Source organism: Gorilla gorilla, chromosome 1 (genome assembly GCF_029281585.2).
Source record: "Gorilla gorilla gorilla isolate KB3781 chromosome 1, NHGRI_mGorGor1-v2.1_pri, whole genome shotgun sequence".
NCBI classification, from domain to species: Eukaryota; Metazoa; Chordata; class Mammalia; order Primates; family Hominidae; genus Gorilla; species Gorilla gorilla.
In genome coordinates this window covers 194,729,103-194,753,264 of record NC_073224.2, presented here as the reverse complement: position 1 = coordinate 194,753,264, position 24,162 = coordinate 194,729,103, and the positions used below count along the sequence as shown (strand labels likewise).

At 39.4% G+C, this 24,162-nt stretch overlaps 1 protein-coding gene across 3 annotated transcripts in view; it reads right to left on the bottom strand.

Moving 5' to 3' along the window:
- ZSWIM5 (zinc finger SWIM-type containing 5) overlaps positions 1 to 23,418 on the bottom strand; it is a 189,892-nt gene extending 166,474 nt beyond the window's left edge. The window contains exon 1 of one of the 3 annotated variants that reach the window (XM_019017414.4): positions 22,575 to 23,418. In XM_019017414.4, coding sequence (XP_018872959.3) covers positions 22,575 to 23,169 — 595 coding nt within the window. In that variant the 5' untranslated portion in view covers positions 23,170 to 23,418. Of the gene's footprint in view, positions 1 to 8,027; positions 8,193 to 22,574 lie in introns of those variants that run through there. The other 2 variants (XM_063699338.1, XM_055347357.2) reach the window with 2 other exon arrangements.
- Between the last annotated feature and the right edge of the window lie 744 nt (positions 23,419 to 24,162).

The following is a 24,162-nucleotide window of genomic DNA, read 5'->3' as shown; positions in this document are numbered from 1 at the left end:
TCTTTGCAACCAACGAGAACAAAGACACAACATACCAGAATCTCTGGGACACATTCAAAGCAGTGTGTAGAGGGAAATTTATAGCACTAAATGCCCACAAGAGAAAGCAGGAAAGATCCAAAATTGACACCCTAACATCACAATTAAAAGAACTAGAAAAGCAAGAGCAAACACATTCAAAAGCTAGCAGAAGGCAAGAAATAACTAAAATCAGAGCAGAACTGAAGGAAATAGAAACCAAAAAAACCCTTCAAAAAATTAATGAATCCAGGAGCTGGTTTATTGAAAGGATCAACAAAATTGATACACCACTAGCAAGACTAATAAAGAAAAAAAGAGAAAAGAATCAAATAGGCACAATAAAAAATGATAAAGGGGATATCACCACTGATCCCACAGAAATACAAACTACCATCAGAGAATACTACAAACACCTCTACGCAAATAAACTAGAAAATCTAGAAGAAATGGATAAATTCCTCGACACATACACTCTCCCAAGACTAAACAAGGAAGAAGTTGAATCTCTGAATAGACCAATAACAGGATCTGAAATTGTGGCAATAATCAATAGCTTACCAACCAAAAAGAGTCCAGGACCAGATGGATTCACAGCCGAATTCTACCAGAGGTACAAGGAGGAACTGGTACCATTCCTTCTGAAACTATTCCAATCAATAGAAAAAGAGGGAATCCTCCCTAACTCATTTTATGAGGCCAGCATCATCCTGATACCAAAGCCGGGCAGAGACACAACCAAAAAAGAAATTTTAGACCAATATCCTTGATGAACATCAATGCAAAAATCCTCAATAAAATACTGGCAAACTGAATCCAGCAGCACATCAAAAAGCTTATCCACCATGATCAAGTGGGCTTCATCCCTGGGATGCAAGGCTGGTTCAATATACGCAAATCAATAAATGTAATCCAGCATATAAACAGAACCAAAGATAAAAACCACATGATTATCTCAATAGATGCAGAAAAGGCCTTTGACAAAATTCAACAACACTTCATGCTAAAAACTGTCAATAAATTAGGTATTGATGGGATGTATCTCAAAATAATAAGAGCTATCTATGACAAACCCACAGCCAATATCATACTGAATGGGCAAAAACTGGAAGCATTCCCTTTGAAAACTGGCACAAGACAGAGATGCCCTCTCTCACCACTCCTATTCAACATAATGTTGGAAGTTCTGGCCAGGGCAATTAGGCAGAAGAAGGAAATAAAGGGTATTCAGTTAGGAAAAGACGAAGTCAAATTTTCCCTGTTTGCAGATGACATGATTGTATATCTAGAAAACCCCATTGTCTCAGCCCAAAATCTCCTTAAGCTGATAAGCAACTTCAGCAAAGTCTCAGGATACAAAATCAATGTGCAAAAATCACAAGCATTCTTACACACCAATAACAGACAAACAGAGAGTCAAATCATGAGTGAACTCCCATTCACAATTGCTTCAAAGAGAATAAAATACTTAGGAATCCAGCTTACAAGGGACGTGAAGGACCTCTTCAAGGAGAACTAAAAACCACTGCTCAATGAAATAAAAGAGGATACAAACAAATGGAAGAACATTCCATGCTCATGGGTAGGAAGAATCAATATCATGAAAATGGCCATACTGCCCAAGGTAATTTATAGATTCAATGCCATCACCATCAAGCTACCAATGACTTTCTTCACAGAATTGGAAAAAACTACTTTAAAGTTCATATGGAACCAAAAAAGAGCCTGCATTGCCAAGTCAATCCTAAGCCAAAAGAACAAAGCTGGAGGCATCATGCTACCTGACTTCAAACTATACTACAAGGCTACAGTAACCAAAACAGCATGGTACTGGTACCAAAACAGAGATATAGATCAATGGAACAGAACAGAGGCCTCAGAAATAACTCCGCATATCTACAACTATCTGATCTTTGACAAACCTGAGAAAAACAAGCAATGGGGAAAGGATTCCCTATTTAATAAACGGTGCTGGGAAAACTGGCTAGCCCTATGTAGAAAGCTGAAACTGGATCCCTTCCTTACACCTTATACAAAAATTAATTCAAGATGGATTAAAGACTTAAACATTAGACCTAAAACCATAAAAACCCTAGAAGAAAACCTAGGCATTACCATTCAGGACATAGGCATGGGCAAGGACTTCATGTCTAAAACACCAAAAGCAATGGCAACAAAAGCCAAAATTGACAAATGGGATCTAATTAAACTAAAGAGCTTCTGCACAGCAAAAGAAACTACCATCAGAGTGAACAGGCAACCTACAGAATGGGAGAACATTTTCGCAACCTACTCATCTGAAAAAGGGCTAACATCCAGAATCTACAATGAACTCAAACAAATGTACAAGAAAAAAACAACCCCATCAAAAAGTGGGCAAAGGATATGAATGGACACTTCTCAAGAGAAGACATTTATGCAGCCAACAGACACATGAAAAAATGCTCATCATCACTGGCCATCAGAGAAATGCAAATCAAAACCACAATGAGATACCATCTCACACCAGTTAGAATGGCAATCATTAAAAAGTCAGGAAACAACAGGTGCTGGAGAGGATGTGGAGAAATAGGAACACTTTTACACTGTTGGTGGGACTGTAAACTAGTTCAACCATTGTGGAAGTCAGTGTGACAATTCCTCAGGGATCTAGAACTAGAAATACCATTTGACCCAGCCATCCCATTACTGGGTATATACCCAAAGGATTATAAATCATGCTTCTATAAAGACACATGCACACGTATGTTTATTGCGGCATTATTCACAATAGCAAACACTTGGAACCAACCCAAATGTCCAACAATGATAGACTGGATTAAGAAAATGTGGCACATATACACCATGGAATACTATGCAGCCATAAAAAATGATGAGTTCATGTCCTTTGTAGGGACATGGATGAAATTGGAAATCATCATTCTCAGTAAACTATCACAAGGACAAAAAACCAAACACCGCATGTTCTCACTCATAGATGGGAACTGAACAATGAGAACACATGGACACATGAAGGGGAACATCACACTCTGGGGACTGTTGTGGGGTGGGGGGAGAGGGGAGGGATAGCATTAGGAGATATACCTAATGCTAAATGACAAGTTAATGGGTGCAGCACACCAGCATGGCACATGTATACATATGTAACTAACCTGCACATTGTGCACATGTACCCTAAAACTTAAAGTATAATAATAATAAAAAAAAGAAAAAATAATAATAAAATCCCTTGAACCTCAGGAAAAAAAAAATGATACAGTATAAAAAAGGAAGGGGCTGTGAGCCACAGAATGCAGACAGCTTCTAGAAACTGGAAAAAGACATGGAAAGAGATTCTTTCCAAGAAAAGCCTCTAGATGGAATACAGCTCTGCCAACAACTTGGTTTTATTTATTTACTTATTTTTTTTTTGAGACAGTGTCTCGCTCTGTCACCGAGGCTAGAGTGCAGTGGCATGATCTCGGCTCACTGCAACCTCTGCCTCCCGGGTGCTTCTGCCACCAAGTAGCTGGGATTACAGGCGTGTACCACCATGCCTGGCTAAATTTTTGTATTTTTAGTCAAGACCGGGTTTTGCCATGTTGGCCAGGCTGGTCTCGAACTCCTGGCTTCAAGTGATCCACCTGTCCTAGCCCTCCCAAAGTGTTGGGATTACAGATGTGAGCCATCATACCTGCCCTCAACAACTTGATTTTAGCCCAGAAAACCCCCAGACCTGTAAAATATTAAATATGTGTTGTTTTGAACCACTAAGTTCGTGGTAATTTGTTACAGTAGTAGTTTCCTTATAGAACACTAATAGAGATGCCAAAACTTCCAAACTGATCTACGGATTCGATACAATCGCTTTCAAAATCCCAACTAGATTATTTTTTGCAAAAAATAAACTGATACTAAAATTCATAGGTAAACTCAAGGGAACGAGAACAGCCAAAACAATCTTGAAAAAGAAGAATAAAGTTGGAGGACTCACACTTTGCAATTTCAAAACTTACTAGAGCAAGAGTAATAAAGACAATGTGGTACTAACATAAGGATAGACATAAAGATCAACGGAATAGAATTGAGAGTCCTAAAATAAACTCATTTATGGTTAACTGGCTTTCAACAGCATGTCAAGATCATTCAATGGAGAAAGACTAGTCATTTCACCAAATAATGCTGGAAAAAATGGATATCCATATTAAAAAAAAGTTGAAGCCCCTTCTGACATTACAAAAATCAACTCAAAATGAAACATAAAACAAAATATAAGAGCTAAAACTAGAAAACACTTAGAAGAAAACATGGTAGTAAATCTTCTTGATCTTGGGTTAGGCAATGGTTTCTTAGCTATACCATCAAAAGAAAGAAAGAAAAAAGCAACCGAGAAAAAAAATAAATTGTACTTCATCAAAATTTAACACTTTTGTGCTTCAAAGGACACTATCAAGAAAGTTAAGACACCTCACAAAATGGGAAAATATATTTGCAAATCACGTATCTGATAACGGACTAGTATCTAGAATGAATAAGGAACTGTCAAAACTTAAGAATAAAAAAATCCAATTTAAAAATGGGCAAAGGATCTGAATAAACATTTTTTTCCAAAGAAGTTATACAAATGACCAATACACACATGAAAAGACCTCAACATCATCAGTCACCAGAGAAATGCAAATCCAAACCAACCACAATGAGATACTACTTCCGGGCCTCCACCACGATGGAAATAATAAATAAGATAGATAATAACAAGTATTGGCAAAGATGTGGAGAAATCAGACACTCATACATTGATAGTAGAATTATAAAATGATGCACTTTGGAAAATAGTTTGGCAGTTCCTCAAAATGTTATACATAGTTACTGCATGATCCAACAATTCTACTCTTAGATGTATACCCAAGAGAAATGAAAACACGTATCCACACAAAAGCTTGTATGCAAATGTTCACAGCAGCATTATTCACAATAACCAAAAGGAAAACAACCCAAACATGCAACAACCAATTAATGGATAAACAAAATGTGGTATATCCATACAATGTAATATTATTCACCATTAAAAAGGAATAAAGTACAGATACATGTTACACATTTATGGACCTTTAAAACATTATGCTAAGTGAAAGAAGCCAGTCATGAAAGACTACATATTCTTACTCAATTTATATAAAATGGCTAGAATAAGCAAATCCATAGAGACAGAAAGTAGACTGGTAATTGCTTAGGACTATATGGGATTGGATTGGGGAGTGATAGCTAAAGGATACAGGGTTCTTCTGAGGTGAGGAAAATCTTCCAAAATTGACTGTGGTGAAGGCAGCCCCTACCTGTGAATATAGTAAAAGCCACTGAATTGTAAACTTTAAATGGATGAGTTATACAGTACATGAAGTATATCTCACTAAAGATATTAGGTGGGGAAAACCTGCTGTAAGGTCCCCTCATTCCAGACTACAAAGTCTTCAGGGACACTGCTGGAGACTGGTTTTCAAGGCCTCATTAGGCAGCCTAGATGTCAAAACAGAGAGAAGATAGCCTCCCTAATAAAAACAAAACAAACAAAAACCCTAGCAAGGCTAACCTGTTTTGATGGTCTGCTAGACAGCATATTTATCACACGGATATATAACTGAGGAAAGTTAAAATCCAACTCCTTTTCAATTCTAACCTCCAAGTGAATAGATAAAAGGGAGTAGGTACTGAAAAACCATTCACTACTACATAAAGTTCTAAATAAAACTACACTAACATACTGGATAACATTCTGGTTGAGTGACTTCTTTTGTTGCTAATTACCTTGATGCTATATTAGTAATATTTGCAAGGGACTGGGCACGGTGGCTCACGCCTGTAATCCCAGAAATTTTGAGAGGTTGAGGTGGGCAGATCACCTGAGGTCAGGAGTTCAAGACCAGCCTGACCAACATGGAAAAACTCTGTCTCTACTAATAATACAAAAATTAGCCAGGGATGGTGGTGCACACCTACAATCCCAGCTACTTGGGAGGCTGAGGCAGGAGAATCACTTCAACCCGGGAGGCAGAGGCTGCATTGAGCTGAGATCATGCCACTGCACTCTAGCCTGGTCAATAGACAGAGACTCTGTCTCAAAGAAAATAATAATAATAATAATAATAATATTTGCAAGGGACAATACACAAAGTAATAATCTGAAAACTTTTGCAATTAGTACTTTAATAATATATCAAAGAACCATTAATAAAGCATATTCAACAATACTATATTTGATCTTTAAAACCTACATAATAGGCCGGGCTGGTGACTCACACCTGCAATCCCAGCACTTTGAGAGGCCGAGGTAGGTGGATCACTTGAGCCCAGGAGTTCAGGACCAGTGGGGCAACATGGCAAAACCTTATCTCTACAAAAAACACAAAAAGTTAGCCAGGCATGGCGGTGTGCACCTGCAGTCCCAGCCACTCGGGAGGCTGAGGTGAAGGAATTACCTGAGCCTAGAAGGTAGGGGCTGCAGTAAGCCATGATCTTGTCGCTGCATTCCAGCCTGGGTGACAGAGCTGGATTTCATCTCAAACAACAAAACAAAACAAAAACAACCTACATAATTACCTGATTTTAATGTCACATAATGTGCTATCTCAGCAACAGATGGTGTTTAAGAAATAAAGCAGATTTATCAACACAAAGTAAAGTAACATCAGGGAGTAGAGGATATTTAGCATCTAATTTACCACTGGGGCATCTCTTGATACTTCCCTGCCCAATGTTGACAGTAAATGAACAAACGCAGTGAGCAAGGCCTGAGAAACGTCACAGTAACTAGGCTCAGGCTTTTCTGTAAAACAGTTGCTGGGTACAGTGGCTCACACCTGTAATCCCAGCACTATGGGAGGCTGAAGCAGGCAGACTGCTTGAACTCAGGAGTTCGAGACCAGCTTGGGCAACATGGAAAAACCCTGTCTCCACAAAAAAATATAAAAATTAGCCAAATTAGCCAGGCATAGTGGTGCATGCCTACAGTCCCAGCTACTCGGGAGGCTGAAGTAGGAGGATCACCTGGGCCAGGAAGCTGGAGATTGCAGTGAGATCATACCACTGTACTCCAGCCTGGGTGACAGAGCCAGACCCTGTCTCAAAAAAAAACAGTCACCACCCATTCCCAGGTAAACCACTTAGACCACCAGAGATTCTGGCTAAGAATCCATAATGGAGATTAGAGGAGCGGGACAAGATCAGCTGTGTTCTGGGGACTACTTTCAGTGACAGAAGTTGTGATTTGCCTCCTAATTTTACTCTTGTAAGCATCCCCAAAAAAAGAGACCAAACAATCCTGGAGGAGCGGTTCCCTTATAGGGTGAATTTACTCTACGAAATGAATCCAAGAGTCAGAGGAAATGTAGCGCTCGGATCCTTCCTTCAGGACCAAGGCATTTATTCCTCTAACTGCCAGGAGAGCTGGCTGCTGAGAGGTTACAGCTATGTCCTCCTCCATGAGCTGCCCTCAACCAAAATATCACAGATTGAGTTCTCAGAAAGGAAACACCAAGATAGAATGAGAAATGCAACACACTTACTAGGGATCAACATCTGTGAAAGAACGGCAACAGAAGCAGGACTGGGAAGAGGAAGAAATCAAACTGCAATGCAGGCCTGATAAAAGCTCAGCCAACCAGATTTGGCTCTCAGGAGCAGGTATTGCCTGTCGGAGAGTTCCATGTTCGGCTGAAACAGCTGGAATTGTTTTTTTGAGACGGAGTCTCCCTCTGTCGCCCAGGTCGGAGTGCAGTGGCGCTATCTCCGCTCACTGCAAGCTCCGCCTCCCGGGTTCACGCCATTCTCCTGCCTCAGCCTCCCGAGTAGCTGGGACTACAGACGCCCGCCACCGCGCCCGGCTAATTTTTTGTATTTTTAGTAGGGAGCTCGTGATCCGCCCGCTCGTTATCCTGACCTCGTGATCCGCCCGCCTCGGCCTCCCAAAGTGCTGGGATTACAGGCGTGAGCCACCGCGCCCGGCCGAAATAGCTGGATCGTTACGCTCCTACCTTGCTCAGTCATTTGCAGGCTGCCCGTAGAAAAGTATGACCTCAGATGAAGCACATCTCTGCTGCTGAGACAGACCGTGAATCAGCTGACAGTTGGAAGCTGTCTGATGAAAGCACTTCCGGCAGCTGGGCAGCAAGTAGTTCCCTGAAGAGAAACAGTGTAGTTCCACCTTCATCTCTACCACATAAAGAAAAATACCCCACCCAGGGTTATGCCTCTTCTCCCTCAGGTCAGCCAGCCCACATCTATTTCCAGATAATTCTCAAGTGCCATCCCAGCTGCAGAGCTCCCCATAGGATTGACTGAAGTCTCCGTTGTGATTGCATCAATTCGACTTCTCTGCCCTCCTAATCGTGCTTTCCTCACTCCTTTATAAGTGTCCTGAAAGTACACAGAGAATTGAGGCTCAGAGAGGTTAAGTAACTTGTCCAAGCTTACACAGCTAGAAAGTGGCAGAACTGGGATTTGGGCCCAGGTCTCCAAACACAGCACTTAGGAATTTAGAGCTCATTCTCTACGAAACATAATGTTTGAAGGTTTTCCTTTCCTTTTTGTTTTATTGGAATATTTGCTTTTCTAATGATAGCTTTATTATATAATTCATACATAATAGAGCTCACCCTTGAGAGGTACACAACTTTGAAAAGTACACAATTTGGTGTTATTTAGTGTATTCAAAGATTTGTGCAACCATTGCCACTATCTAATTTTGGAACATTTTCACCCCAGAAGGAAATCCCATACCCATTAGTAATCACTCCCCTTACTCACAGGCCCTAGAAACCACTAACCTACTTTCTGTCTCTAGGATTTGCCTATTCTGGACATTTTGTATAAATAAAATAATATATGTGGCTTTTAACTTTTTTATTGTGGTAAAATATACTGATTTATCATTTTTAAGTGGACAGTTCAGTGGTATTAAGCACATTCACTTTGTTGTGCAACCACCACTCCTACCTATCTCCAGAATTTTTCATCCTCCCATACTAAAATTCTAGTTCAACAGAACAGTAACTCTTCATTTCTCTCTCCCCTCAGCCCCTGACAACCTCTTTTCTACTTCTATCTCTATGAATTTGCCTACCTAAATACTGCATGTAAGTGGAATCATATAATGTTTGTCCTTTGGTGTCTGGCTTATTCACTTAGCATAATCTTTAACATTCATCCATGTTGTAGCATGTATCAGGATTTCCTTCCTTTTCAGGGCTAAATGACATTTCCTGTAGATAGAAAGACAGAGAAAGGAAGGAAGGAAGGAAGGAAGGAAAATAGACCACCTTTTGTTTATCCATTCATCTGTCGATGGACACTTGGGTTGTTTCCATCTTCTGCCTATTGTGAATAATGCTGCTATAAAACATGGTTGTATAAATATCTATTCAATTCCCTGCTTTCAATTATTTTGGTTATACAACCAGAAGCAGAATTTCTGGTTCATATGGTTATTCTGTGTTTAATTTTTTTAGGAACTGCCATACTGTTTTCTACAAAAGCTACACCATTTTATATTTCCAAATGGTTCCAACTTCTCCACATCCTTGCCAACATTTGTTATTTTCTGGCTTTTTAAAAAAATAATAACCATCCTAATGGGTGTGAAGTAGTATTTCATTGTGGTTTTGATTTTCATTACTCTAATAATTAGTGCTGTTGAGCATCTTTTCTTGTGCTTATTGGTCATCTGTACATTGTCTCTGGAGAAATGTTTATTCAAGTCCTTTCCCATTTTTGAATTAGGTTGTTTCTTGTGGCTGAGTTGTAGTTCTTTAATATATTCTGGATATTAATCCCCTTATCAAGCAGTTTGGTTTTGAGTGGCTATTAAGATATCCATTTAGAAATATCTGGCAGGCAAATATATATGCTGATCTTTGGATTATTTGGAAGTGCTTCAGAGTTTCAAAGGGAAGAAGTAGCTGGCCATGCTGATTAAGTTCTGGTCTCCACCCCAATCCCCAACACAGCTCAGATTTTATCTGCTGCAAAAGCTGGAATTCCAGCATAAGATTTCCTTTGAAAGTTAGAGTACAGTTGCTTTAAACAAATTTTAAACCACTACATCATATCATGCTATCTTATGTTCATAAAATTGTAGTTGAAACTGTAGAAATAAATTAGATTGTAAATTAGAAGACCTGATATAAGAAGGCGCATCCTACTATTGTGGGGTAAGAGAATAAAAGAAAATAGAAAGAAAGCCAGAATGGTGAAGTAAAACAAAAATCTAGGAAGAAGCATTTCAAGAGAAATGTATAGTAGACTACAGAAAATTCTATACAGAGGTCATGAAGAATGAGGACTAGAAAAAAGATACTGTGTTTGGCAATCATGAGGTCACTAGCGACCTTTAAGAGATCAATTTTAATTTAGTGACTGAAAGCATAAGTCAGACTACAAAACCTTTAGAAGGTGGAGTGAAGGTTGAGGGAGGGAAGATAAATACAGAATACTCTCAATTTTGGTAAAGGCTGTAATAATAATAGTGAATATTTACATAGCACTTAATATGTGTTCAGCCTCATTCTAAGTGCTTTACATATATTAACTAATTTAATTCTCAAAACAACCTATGAAGTAGGTACCATCATTTTGCCCTTTTACAGTTGAAAAAACTGAGACTTTGAAGGAGCCAGAATTACATATTTGTGATAGTACGTATGTGTACATATGTGTGCATATGTGTATATATATATACACACACACACATATGGTAGATATATCCAAATACATGTGATGGTAAAGACTACAATAATATAATATTCAGTGAGACAAAAGATAAGAGTTTTTCACAATAGGGAGCCATAATGTGGGGAAGGATTTTATATTACTAATAACATCAATGTATGTTGGTGATGTTGGCTAGTCATATCAGTTAGCAGGTATTGACAGATTTAAACAAAATAAGAACAAGCTGGCTTTTCCAGAATCTATCAGTGCTACAGGCCTCTCCATTCAATAAAACCATGAATGAATAGGGGGAAAAATGTAATTATCTCCAAGGCTTTCAAAGACACAATACATTTTCCTGTTGCTCACAGACCAAAAGATAATGGAAGCATAAAAAGCTATTTTCCTGATTAGTTCCACTGTATGTTTATACCTAAAAGAAGCAACAATTTTTTTTAACAAAAAAGGTAAGGATTATCTGAAGATAACAAAAAGCTATTTTAAAGCCAGAAATCTGTAAAGTTTACTCTCAGAAAAAAGGATTAATATTTGGTAACATCTTGCCATCTTCCTTCCTACTAATATTACCCCTTTGGATCAACTATGCACCAAAGTATTACGGGGCATACAAAATGTTAATACAGAAAGAATTTTATTACAGCTTAATCTGGCCAGGCGTGGTGGCTCACACCTGTAATCCCAGCACTTTGGGAGGCCGAGGCGGGTGGATCACGAGGTCAGGAGATCGAGACCATCCTGGCTAACACAGTGAAACCCTGTTTCTACTAAAAATACAAAAAATCAGCCGGGCGTGGTGGCGGGCGTCTGTAGTCCCAGCTACTCGGGAGGCTGAAGCAGGAGAATGGTGTGAACCCAGGAGGCGGAGCTTGCAGTGAGCTGAGACTGCACCACTGCACACCAGCCTGGGCAACAGAGCAAGACTCCGTCTCAAAAAAAAAAAAAAAGGTTAATCTAACTTGTAAGCAGTAAAGTGTTTTCAATCTTTATTGCAATATTAGACATAATTCTAAAATTTCTTATAATTGGAATTATATTAAAATAGAGCAATGTGTCCTGTAGTCCCCACTTCCCAAGTTAATCACTTCCTACTCTCTTCCCCCATAGTAACTTCTTCTATTATTACAGAACATTGTGGTAAATGCCATTTTATCTATTCAGACCCTTAACTGATTTAATAGAAAATTTTTAAACGCCATTTTTATATGTACATTCCATAGTAAACTGTGTGCCTCTTAAATATAGAAATTATGTTCTGTTTTGCACAGATCATACTAAAAAATTTAAAGTTTTTGTTTTTTTGTTTTTGAGACAGGGTCTTGCTCTGTTGCCCAGGCTGCAGTGCAATGGCCTGTGATCACAGCTCACTGCAGCCCCAGCCTCCCAGGCTCAAGCATTCCTCCCACCTCAGCACCCCCAAGTAGCTGGGACTCTAAGTGTGTGCCAACATGCCTGGCTAATTTTTTTTAAAAGAGACAGGGTCTCCCTATGTTGCCCAGGCTGTTCTTGAACTCCTGGGGTCAAGTGATCCTCCCACCTAAGCATCCCAAAGTGCTGGGATTACAAGCGTAAGCCACTGTGCCCAGTTAAAAAAAAAAAAAAAGGTTTTATAAATAAATAAATGGGTGAACAAACATGAAGAAAATTATAGCTTGGCATTACATTAAATACAAATGTCTTTTGATGATAGTAACAATGACAATTTTTACTTTGGAATAAGGCCTCTCCAAAATACAGAGAGACCTTCTCTGAGTAGTTAAGAGAATGATTTTCCTTCACATCCATTAATAAAGATAGGTGAAACAATAAATAGAAAAGAAAGTTGACATGGTCCATAGCATTTGTAGAATAAAAATTACATAATGTTTTGACTGCCAACAACAGGTTCAGAAACAATGATAACACTAATAAAGGTGTTAATTTTTCTTTCTTTTTTTTTTTTTAGACAGGTCTCGCTCTGTCACCTACGCTGGAGAGCAGTGACGCCATCATGGCTCACTGCAGCCTTAACCTCCTGGGCTCAAGCAATCCTCCCACCTCAGCCTCCCAAGTAGCCGGGACTACAGGTGAGCACCATTACACCCAGCTAGTTTTTGTTTTTTGTTTTTTTTAAAGATGAGGTCTCAATATGCTGCCCAGGCTGGTCTTAAACCCCTGGGCTCAAGTGATCCTCCTGTCTTGCCTCCCAAAGTGCTGGGATTTCAGGTGTGAGCCACCAAGCCTGGCCAGGTGATCATTTTTCTATAACGGCATTTCTCAACCTTGGCTGCATATAAAATTACCTGGGAGCTTTCTAAAAATTCTGAAATTTGGTCCTAATTCTCAGCAGATTCTGACGTGATTAATTTGGGGTGAGTGCCAGGTACTGTTTTGTTTTGTTTTTTAATCTCCCTAGGTGATTTTAATGTGAAATCAAGATTGAAGCCCACAATTCTTTTTTTTTTTTTTTTTTTTTTTTTTTGAGGCGGAAGTCTTGCTCTGTTGCTCAGGCTGGAGTGCAGTGGCGCGATATCGGCTCACTGCAAGTTTCGCCTCCTGGGCTCATGCCATTCTCCTGCCTCAGCCTCCCGAGTAGCTGGGACTACAGGCGCCTGCCACCACGCCCGGCTAATTTTTTGTATTTTTAGTAGACGCGGGATTTCACCATGTTAGCCAGGATGGTCTCGATCTCCTGACCTCGTGATCTGCCCGCCTCAGCCTCCCAAAGTGCTGGGATTACAGACGTGAGCCACCACGCCTGGCTGAAGCCCACAATTCTTTTCTTTAAAATCAAATTTTTGAGGTACAATTTACAATCAGTAAAATTTGCCAATTTAAGCACACAATTGAATAAGTTTTGACAAAAGAATATAGTCATGTAACCACTACAGTCATTAACATTTCCATCACCCAGAAGTTTTCTCACACCTACAAACCTGAGCCAATCTCCCAAGATGAATCCTGAGTGGTTAACTGGGCCTACATTTAAAATAGAGCCCAAGAGCCATTTACTGACTAGAGGTTACACACTTACTCTGAGTTCCTGGAAAACCCACACCTCTGCTTAACTTTGGGACTTTCATAGCTGACTATTCCTATTCACATTGCCCAAAACAACCAATAGGCTGTGGCTTGCATCAACCAATCAGAACTCAGCTGTGTTGACCAATCAGAACTAAGAAAGTTTGACTCCTTTATTTGCATACATGGACCTGTTTGGGAACCTGGACAGGAACTTTCAGTATAAAAGCCAAATCCCTTGTTCTCTGGAATGCACCTTTGTTTTACACCAACAGCTGCATCTTCCTGGTTTGCAAGCTGTTCTGCGGAATAGTCTCTTTCCTCTAAATTCCATTTCAGAGAACTTTTATTCACAAACTCCATTCCCTTCTACTTTGATCTACTGATCAAACCACTGATCTACTTTGTCATTATATCTCGGCTTTCTAGAATTTCATACACATGAAATTGTATATAGTCTTTTGGGTATGGTTTCTTTTATTTAGCATAATACTTTTGAGATTCATCCATGTTGCTAGCCTATCAGTAAGTTTGTTCTTTTTTATTGCTGAACAGTATTCCATCTGTATGGATATACAACAATTTCCTTATCCATTCCCCCATTTGGTAAGCATTTGGGTCATTTCTAGTTTTGGGCTATTATGAATAAAGCTACTATAAATATTCAAGTACAAGTCTTTATGTGAACATATGAGGGTCTTCAAAAAGTTTGTGAAGTTTGTGGAAAATGAGTATTATAAAAAAACTGCACATGGATTTCACTTTGTTTTGCACTAAGATAAACTCATACTAACTTGCTATAACATATCTGGATAGGATCTAGTTTAAGGCACTAAAAAGGATAAGACATTAGTTTGAAAAGAGCCCCTATCAGAGAAACATGAATACTGCTAAAATTGAAGCAAGAACAAAAACCAAATTTATGGTGAAGCTTGGGAGAAAGAATGGTGAAACCACTGATGCTTTATAAAATGTATATGGGGCAATGCCCCAAATAAATCAGCAGTTTACAAATGGATAAGTCATTTTAAAAGGATGAGACGATGCTGAACATGAAGCCTGCAGCAGCAGACCATCCACATCAATTTGTGAGGAAAAACATTCATCTTGTTTGTGCTCTAATCGAGGAGGACAGACAATTACAGCAGAAACAACAGACAATATCATAGACATCTCAATTTGTACAGCTTACACAATTCTGCTGAGAAATTAAAGTTGAACAAACTTTCCACTTGACAGGTGCCAAAACCACTGCATCCAGATCAGCTAATAAGAGCAGGGCTTTCATTGGAAATTTTAAACAAGTAGGATCAAGATCCTGAGGCATTTCATTGAAGAATTGTGACAGGAGATGAAACATTACTTTACCAGTATGATCCTGAAGACAAAGCACAATCAAAGCAATGGCTACCAAGAGGTGGCAGTGGTCCAATCAAAGCAAGACCAGACTGATCAAGAGCAAAGGTCATGGCAACAGTTTTTTAGGATATTCAAGTCATGTTACTTGCTGACTTTCTGGAGGGACAAAGAATGATAACATTTGATTTATTATGTGAGTGTTTTCAGAAAGTTAGCCAAAGCATTAGCAGAAAAATGCCCAGAAAAGCTTTACCAGAGTTCTTCTCCACCACAACAATGTTCCTGCTCATTCCTCTCATCAAACAAGGGCAATTCTATGAGAGTTTTGATGAGAAATCATTAGGCATCCACCTAACAGTCCTAATTTGGCTCCTTCTGACTTCTTTTTGTTCCCTAATCTTTAAAAAAATCTTCAAAAGGCACCAATTTTTCTTCAGTCAATAATGTAAAGAAGACTGCATTGACATGGTTGAATTCCTAGGACCTTCATTTCTTTAGGGATGTGCTAAGTGGCTTGTATCATTGCTTACAAAAGTTCTTGAACTTGATGGAGTTTATGTTGAGAAATAAAGTTTATACTTTTAATTTTTATCCTTTAATTCCATTTTTCCATGAGCTTTTGAAATCCCCTTATACGTTTTCATTTATCTCAGGTAAATACCTAAGAGTAGGATTGCTGAATCTTTTGCTTAAGTATATGATTAGCTATAAAGGACATTGTTTTCCAATGTAGCTGCACCATTTTGCATTCATGCCATACATTACGTACCAGCAATGTATGAGAGTTCCAGTTACTCCATATACTTGTCAGCATTTGGTACAGTCTTTTTTTTTCTTTAATCATTTTAGTGTGTGTGTAATGTAGGTATTTCCTTGAATTTTAATTTGTATTTCTCTAAGGACTAAAGTATACAAAGTATGCAAACAACTGCTGTTAAGGCAAGAAAACCACTAGGCAGAAGGGTACTTCAGCTTTTGCTTCAATAGTCTTTTTTTTTCTTTTTCTTTTTGAGATGGAGTCTCACTCTGTCGCCCAGGCTGGAGTGCAGTGGCACGATCTTGGCTCACTGCAACCTCTGCCTCCCGGCTTCAAGCAATTCTCCTGCCTCAACCTCCTGAGTAGCTGGGACTACAGGCATACGCCACCACACCTGGCTAATATTTTTGTATTTTTAGTAGAGACGTGGTTTCACCATGTTGGCCAGGATGGTCTTGATCTCCTGACCTCATGATCCACCCGCCTCGGCCTACCAAAGTGCTGGGAGTGAGCCACCACACCTGGCCTCAATAGTCTACTTTTAAATAAGGTAACTATGTTATACTCCCCTAAATACCACATTCATCACTCCATTATAAGGAACAGGCAAATGACCAAAAAACATGTATGCAAGGAACTTTTCAAAAACAGGCTTCAGAAACTCTCAGAGTCAAATATTCACTGTTTATAACTACCTCCCTACCTAAGGAAGGCAACGTAATGTAGTCCTTAGTTTAGGCTTTGATGCCCAACCTAACTTTGTACTCTGAGATACGAAAATGCAAAGTACTACAGAAAGACTTCCACCAAAAACAGGTAAACAATTATTTACTGAGCCTTACATGTAATAAGTGACTAAATGTTAATTCAATGACTGAACCAAGAACAAGTTAATAATAAGCTTCAAGGATAATTTTTATCTATGTAATGCTTTAAAAATCAGAAGCATCCAGAAATTGAGCCACAAATGCCAGTACATCTTTTAGGCTTCAGTTACATATAAATCAATTAAGAGAGATGTCATACTACACAAATACAAAAAATGATATGACAATTTACTCATTCATTCAATAAACATTTACTGAGCACCAACTTAGGACAAACCACATTATACATCCTAAGGGGGAGAACAATTACACTGAAAACCAAAAATTAATCAGTTGACTATATATGATTACAAAAACTATCACAGAGTAATTTAGCATACAATCACATAATACTACAGCTAATATTTAAATAAGTATGATTTTCTTAGTCTACTAGCTCCATGATAGGCTAAAAGTGTCCAAGAAGCATGCTGCCTATATTAGAAAGAAATAAGCCTATAAATAAACCACAAGGTAAAAAAATTCACATAAAAATTATCTGGAATAAATTATTGTCTATTTCTAATATCAAACACTAATTCTAAACCATAGTAATTTAGGGTTTGGAAACAGACATTACAACACTGTTCATATGCTTTCAAGGTTATCCATTTCTAAAGCTGAGTTATAAATGGTGTGCATGAAAAAAAACCCACAGTAATCTATTCATTCATATATGTATACCATGAGTGCTATATCACACAGTCATCATTTTTATCAAGAATGACAATTTTAACCTTTAAATAACCACTTATTTGTCAAAAATATTCCACATGTATTAAGATTAAATAATCAATCATGCAAACTGAATCAAGTAAGTCTAAATAATGCTTACCTAATAAAATTAATGTGATTTCCTAACTTAAGCCATACTTAACGTAATAAAGTTTAAAATTCACATGAAACTCAGATATGCAACAAGAAACAAGTATGAGAAGCTGTTATGGGCTGAATTATGTCACCCCCCAAAAAATATGCTGAAGTCCTAACCCCCAATACCTCAGAACATAACCTCAGTCCCTCATGATGTGACCTTGGGAATAGGGTTGTTGCGTATGTGATTGAGATGACGTCATACTGGAGTAGGGTGAGCCCCTAATCCAATATGACTGGTGTCCTTATAAGAAGGCCATGTGAAAACAGACACACACAGGGAGAACGCCACGTGACCACAAAATCAGAGATTGGAATTTTGCAGCTCCAAGTCAAAGAATGCCAAAGACAGCCAACAAACCACCAGAAGCTAGCAAGAGGCAACAAAGGATTCCCCTGTAGGTTGCAGAAGGAGCATAGCACTGCCAACACCTTGATTTTGGATTTCTAGCCTCCAGAACTCTGAGACAATACATTTCTGTGGTTTTAAGCCAATCCAGTTTATGATACTTTGTTACAGCAGCCATAGGAAACTAATACAGCATTTTTACAGTAATATATATGTTTCTCTTGTACATTATATCAATGCATTGATTTTTAAAAATTTTATTTTCTACGGTATCATATAGTAAACTTGACTTTTTTTGGTGTATAGTTCCATGCATTTTAATACATGTATATATTCATATAACCCTCACCATAATAGATTACTGACAGTTAATGTCTTGTTTTTTAATTGCTATTATTGAAACAAGAGAAATAAAATTGTCTCCCATACGCATAAATTTCCAGCCTTTTCCATAATATATTTTTAAAATTCCTAAAATAAAGATAACCTCTAAAATAAAATTCACTCTTTTTAGTTTATCCATCATCTTTAAAATCCAAAGCTCTATCCTTGAGAAAGTCACCTTTAGAAAAATTCATTTAAAGCTTTCATTTGAAGAAATTGATAAATCACCATTCTTCACACAAAATAGATGGTTAAACACAGAAGATACACCTAAGTTGTAACACTCATACTACTTAATGCTATCAGTTTATTATATGCACAAGTCTGAAGTTTTCCCCACATATTCCAATACTACTCATACTCAAAATTCAGGTCTCTCTCTGTTTTACAACACTGAGAAATCCATTCTTAACATTCAGTCATTCAACAAGCACTTATTGAACATTAAAATGTGTGCATATGTGATGTGTTAGGGTGGAGGGAGAGAACTCACTGATCAGAAAAAAAAAAGATAATGTGATTTAAAACTTGAAAAATTTCTATGCTAAAAAGCACACCCACTTAAAGGAATGCAGCTGCCTTCTGTGATGGAATATCTTAAATATCAATAAAGTCATTTTTCTCCACATGAAATTTTATTATAATTTTATTCATTCTAACTCACATATGATGCCACAGTTTTTTAATGTAGATATCTTTTGTTCCCCCAAACAATATAGATTAAAACAAATTACATATAAAAATCAACAAACTGTAATACTTGTTACTGATACATTTCATAAAAGTTATACTACAGAAAAATTTCACAGACCTGTTTATTGATGATATACAAGTGTACACAATTTTAAACTTACTACTTGATGTTTAAGTTATAGATAACTTCCTGAAATGGGCCACTTTTTATATTTCCATTATTGACTTTGTAATTGTACCTCTTCCACATAAGGTAATACTTAGCATTCTGGGTCTAGTCTTGAAGACTTCAAGAATAAATCATGTACTTATTAAAAAATGTGTAGACTAAAACTATGGGGTTTTGTTGAAGTCACCTGTCAAAATCTACTTAAAATTTCTGGATAAATACGTACATAACTAAGATGTACCAGGCGCAGAAGGCCCCTGCATGCCTTTAGCCAATTTTTAAAACTAAATATCCAAGTAAATATAACATTTCTGTGTTTAAGTGAGAAAAATTGTTAATGTTTTTTTCCTTCAATCAATTCAGATTTTCCTGAGAAAAAGCAAAGCTTCTTTAAGTTTTACCAAACACAAAGAAATCAATTTAAAATACAGTGGATAGCAAAAGGGTCAAAATGTTAAAACCGTTGGTAAATTATAGGTGTCTTATTCTTATGCCATCTGCAGACTCCTGAATAAGTATTTTCCCAAAGTTTATACTACTACTACATCCATGGGCTTCTGAAACAAGTTAAAAATGCAGATGCTGAAAACATTCATATGTTTTCAACAGAGTTCATACTCTAACCTTTACAATACTGAGATCAGACTGTAAGTCTATTGACATAGCTTCAAACTTACAGACATCCCTGAAGAGACTAATTTGCAATTTTCCCCTTTTAAAAGGAATACTACTTCTGATGCAGTACTTACATAAAAGAAATGTATCCTTTGAGCATAGCTGGAAAAGTTTTAGTTTTGATTTAAAATCTGAAGTATCCAATTTTTAACCAGAATTCATGACTTCCCAATACCAGATTTTGTGTGGAAAGTAATTAGAAATTACAGAATTTAATCTACCTACTCTTTCCACAAGTTTTTGTTTGTTTTTAATTTATTTGCCTTGAAGGCTTTTTTGTTTGTGCTTTCTTTTTTCATTTAAATTCCCTTTTTCATTAAATTCCCTTATGACTCTTTTTCTTAAAAAGATGTTGTCACAGAAATACCCCAACTTTCTGTTCTTCCTAAAGCATCGGCCTTCAGTAACTTCCCAAATCTGAGGTTCTATCGTTTAGAAACAGTAAGGAAATACGTAGAATTCTTAATTAGCATCACTTAGTAATTAACTGAGTTTGAAGTGCAGTTATAAACTGAAAAACACGATTACTATCTTGGTATATACGAATCACTTCCTTACTCATCTCTTGGCAATACTTTTAGAAAGCCTACTCTCTAGATTAAGTCATTTACTTATAACTTTAAGTTTAGGAGATGGGGGATGAGTCTCTATTAAAGGTGGTTCATACCAAAATACAGAACTCAAAAAGATGCAGAACAGGCTATCCTTCTCTCCTATACTTATTAACCTAAATTAAGGTCAGAATAATAAACATTACACAGCTCGTGGTTCTCAAGTAGCATAAACTTAAAGTGATAAATTTATTCACCGGTCTTCGTCTTTGAAATCCAAAGTCAATCAGAAAACATGTTTGTTTATATATGTCTTTTCTCAAGTCAATCAGAAAACATGTTTGTTTATATGTGTCTTTTCTCAAGTCAATCAGAAAACATGTTTATATGTGTCTTTTCTGAAACTACCATAAGAGAGCCTGTAACTCCAGAACCACATTAACTTTCATATTATAAAGGAGAAATATCTGATTTAAACATGATCTAGAGTACCCAAAATATCCTATTTCATTTGGAACGTGACACTTTAGTCACTTTAAAAATAGACACCTCTTTAAAACTCTTCCTCTCTTTCATTTGTTCCCTCTGGTTTGAAAATTCTTCCTCATCCATCTCTTACTATAAAATGACCACTTAAATTGATCCTTTTCCATTTAAAATATTTGAAACAAGAATCTTAAAAGTTAAATAAATGATCGAAACTCAGAAAAATTAAAATTTACAGACTAATAGGAAAATGATTGTATTTATTTTCATGTTTTCAGTGTTTCAGTATTAAAGCTGTACACCTTAATTACATATTTATTCAAGTCACTCTTTCAAAAATATACACAAATAAAGGACTAACCTCTTTCAAATAAACAAAACTTGCTCAAGCCACTATCACTATATTCTGGCACAGGATAAATTTACATTTCACATTTGCAAAACAAGTTGTGGTATGCTGTTGTTTTGGTTAGAAACACAGGAATCAATGATTCTCAATAACCAGAAGCAGATTACTTTATATGAAACAGCACGATTCAAAGAAAAACATTTTTCAAATGTTTTCTCCAGGTTTTACCTGGAGAGCTAGATGTCTGGGGTTTGTGTCTTTCTGTGCTTGTTTAATTCTAAAAACAACCTCCCTTCAACTCCTTTCAAAAATCAGTATTTTCTTCAATTAATACGAGCATATAGTGTACAATAAAACGCATAAAGATATGTACTTCCAGAATGCTATAATAATCCAAATAGAAAAAAATTCATGTTTTAATTTTCCACATAGCAAAGTCAATGTTAATCAGTCATTTTTTTATCCTTCTCCTTAACCATTCCACAAATCAGAAGCACTGTATTTATATATTTAATAAGATTAACAAACTGACTAGAAACTCCGGAGGAGTAAAGGAAGAAATCATTCGTACAATATATTTTTCCATAACAAAAAGATAAAAGCAAATAGGACTTGTTAAATGAGAAGCATTTGAAAAACCCAGCGTGACCAGCTTTTGATTTACCCCAGTCTGACAAGGAAGAGAGACCCCACCCCCACTCCAGATTGTATGGCTTTTTTTTTTTTTTCCTTGGGTGGGGGTGTGGAGGAGAAGCTGTCACATTTCCATCTTCGGTTATTGTTAGTCCGCAGCCTAGATTCCCAAGCATCACCGGTCCAGGGGAAAAATCCTAACGCAGACAATTAAAACTGTCTGAAACATGCAGTATTTTGTTGGGGCTTTTTTCCCAGTGTTAATTTCATCGAGATTCAATCGGCTAGGGCTATAGATTGCCTCTGACAGTCTGTCCCTCAAACGCTCCCTCTAAAACCGCTTGTTCCAGATTTACTAACAATCCTCTCCTCTCCAAACTAAAATTAGGACAACACATTTGTGAAATTATTACATCCAAAAAGTCATACCTCCCCATTCTCTTTGCCTTGGTGTGGGGAATAGAAAGAGTGAAGAAGAGAGATCTATTCACTCTTCAAACAAAAAGAAATTGGGGTAGAGGGTCAGTGGAGGAAAGAGCAGTGGTGGACCTGAGTGAAAGGTTGAAAAAAGTTTTTGTGACTTGTTCGTCCTTCGGCAGGGGTACAGGAGTTGGGCAGAAGGCCGGGGTCTCGGCCCCAGGGCTCGGGCCGAGAAGAGGCACCTACGGAAGAGGAGGCTGAGGACCCGAGAACGCCTGGACGAGCACATACCGACTTGCAGCACGTTCTCCACGGAGCCGCTGTCCAGCAGACGGATGCCCCGGCGGAACGGGAGCCCCTCGCCACCGCAGCCGGCCGCGCCGGCCCCTGCGCCCAGCCCGGGGGATGCCCCAGCCGCGACGCCCCCGGGGGCGGAGCCGGCCGGAGCGGCGGCCCCGGGGGGTGGCTGCGGCCCCTCCTCGGCCGGCGAAGCCCCCGCGGCGCCGCCAGCAGCGCCGGCGCCGGGGCCGCCCCGGTACTGGAAGCTGGAGTACATGCAGATCTCCCGCTCATTCCGCGGGAAGGACCAGTAGACGATGCGGCGCTGCACGGGCTCCGGGATCCGCTCGAAGCGCTCCTCCACCCGTTCGTATGCCCACTTTTCCGCCACCGTCTTGGCGGCGCAGTCCAGTAAGGACTCCGGCTGCAGGTGGGGGCGGGCCCCGAGAACCAGGCAGCTGCTGCCGACGCCCCCTGCCCCTCCGCCGGCTGCCCCAGGCGAACCGCGAGGGTGATGAGCCTGCGGGCTGGGCCACGAACACAGCCGCTTGGCCGGAGAGACCGGTGACGGCGAGAGCAGCTCCTCTCGCTCACCTCCGTCCGCCATTGCTGGGGACTGACTGACTGACTGAGGCGGCTGCGGCTGCTCGGGCTGCGGCGGAGACCCCGGCCACGGCCACGCGCCCCGCGCAAGCGCCCAGCGGTGGCGCCGAGAAGGGCGGGGCGAGAGAACCCGCGAGCCAGCCGGCCCGAGTGGGGAACCGCGGCCGGGCCCGGGAGCGCGCCGCGAGGGCGGGCGGCCTGCGGGGTAGCGTGAGGCGGCGCGCGGTGTCCGGGCCGCCGCGGACGCGAAGACAGGCGGGAGCGAGCGCGGGCCCGCGGCGCGCTCCAGGCGCAAACAGCCCAGAACGCGAGCCGAGCGCTCTCGCGGATCCGGCGACCGCGGAGGGGAGAGGAGCGCCGGACTCTCGCACGCTCGCACGCCCGCCCGCCCGCCCGCGCACCTCCAACCCACCTGCCGCCGGCCAGACAGGAATGGACTGGGTGACTGAATGAAATGGCGGGGCCATAAGCCATCCAAGGAGCCGCCTCCGTGAAGTTATAGGCTCGCGGGGTAGAAGGAGAAAAAAACAATCCAGCTCCAACGGTACTGATGTGACAGGAGGTTGTCACAGCAGAGCGGAAGATCTGGCAGAAAGACGCTGGGAAAGAAGACACTAGGGGAAAACATCAGAAAGTTCGGATGATGAAAACTCGCCTCACGCCACAACAATGTAGGATAAAGCCGGCGGTCACCCCACCCCAGAGTGGGACAAAGTCGCACTACCCCTTGACAATGGGGCATCAAGATCTTATCGCCACGGGGGCTGCATCCTGGTGGGGTCTTTTGGAGGGTTTAGCACCTTGCATCCTAGAATACAAAACACTTTTGCGTGTTTTTTGGTAGAATTCTCTGATCCCCTACCTCCAATCTGAATTAGGTCTTTCATGTTTTCTTCACTTGGCTCAGTCTTCTACACCTTTACACAGTTGTATTTTTATATATTTGTTTAATGTCTGACTGTCAACTCCATGAGAGTGAGAATCATGTCTATTTCCT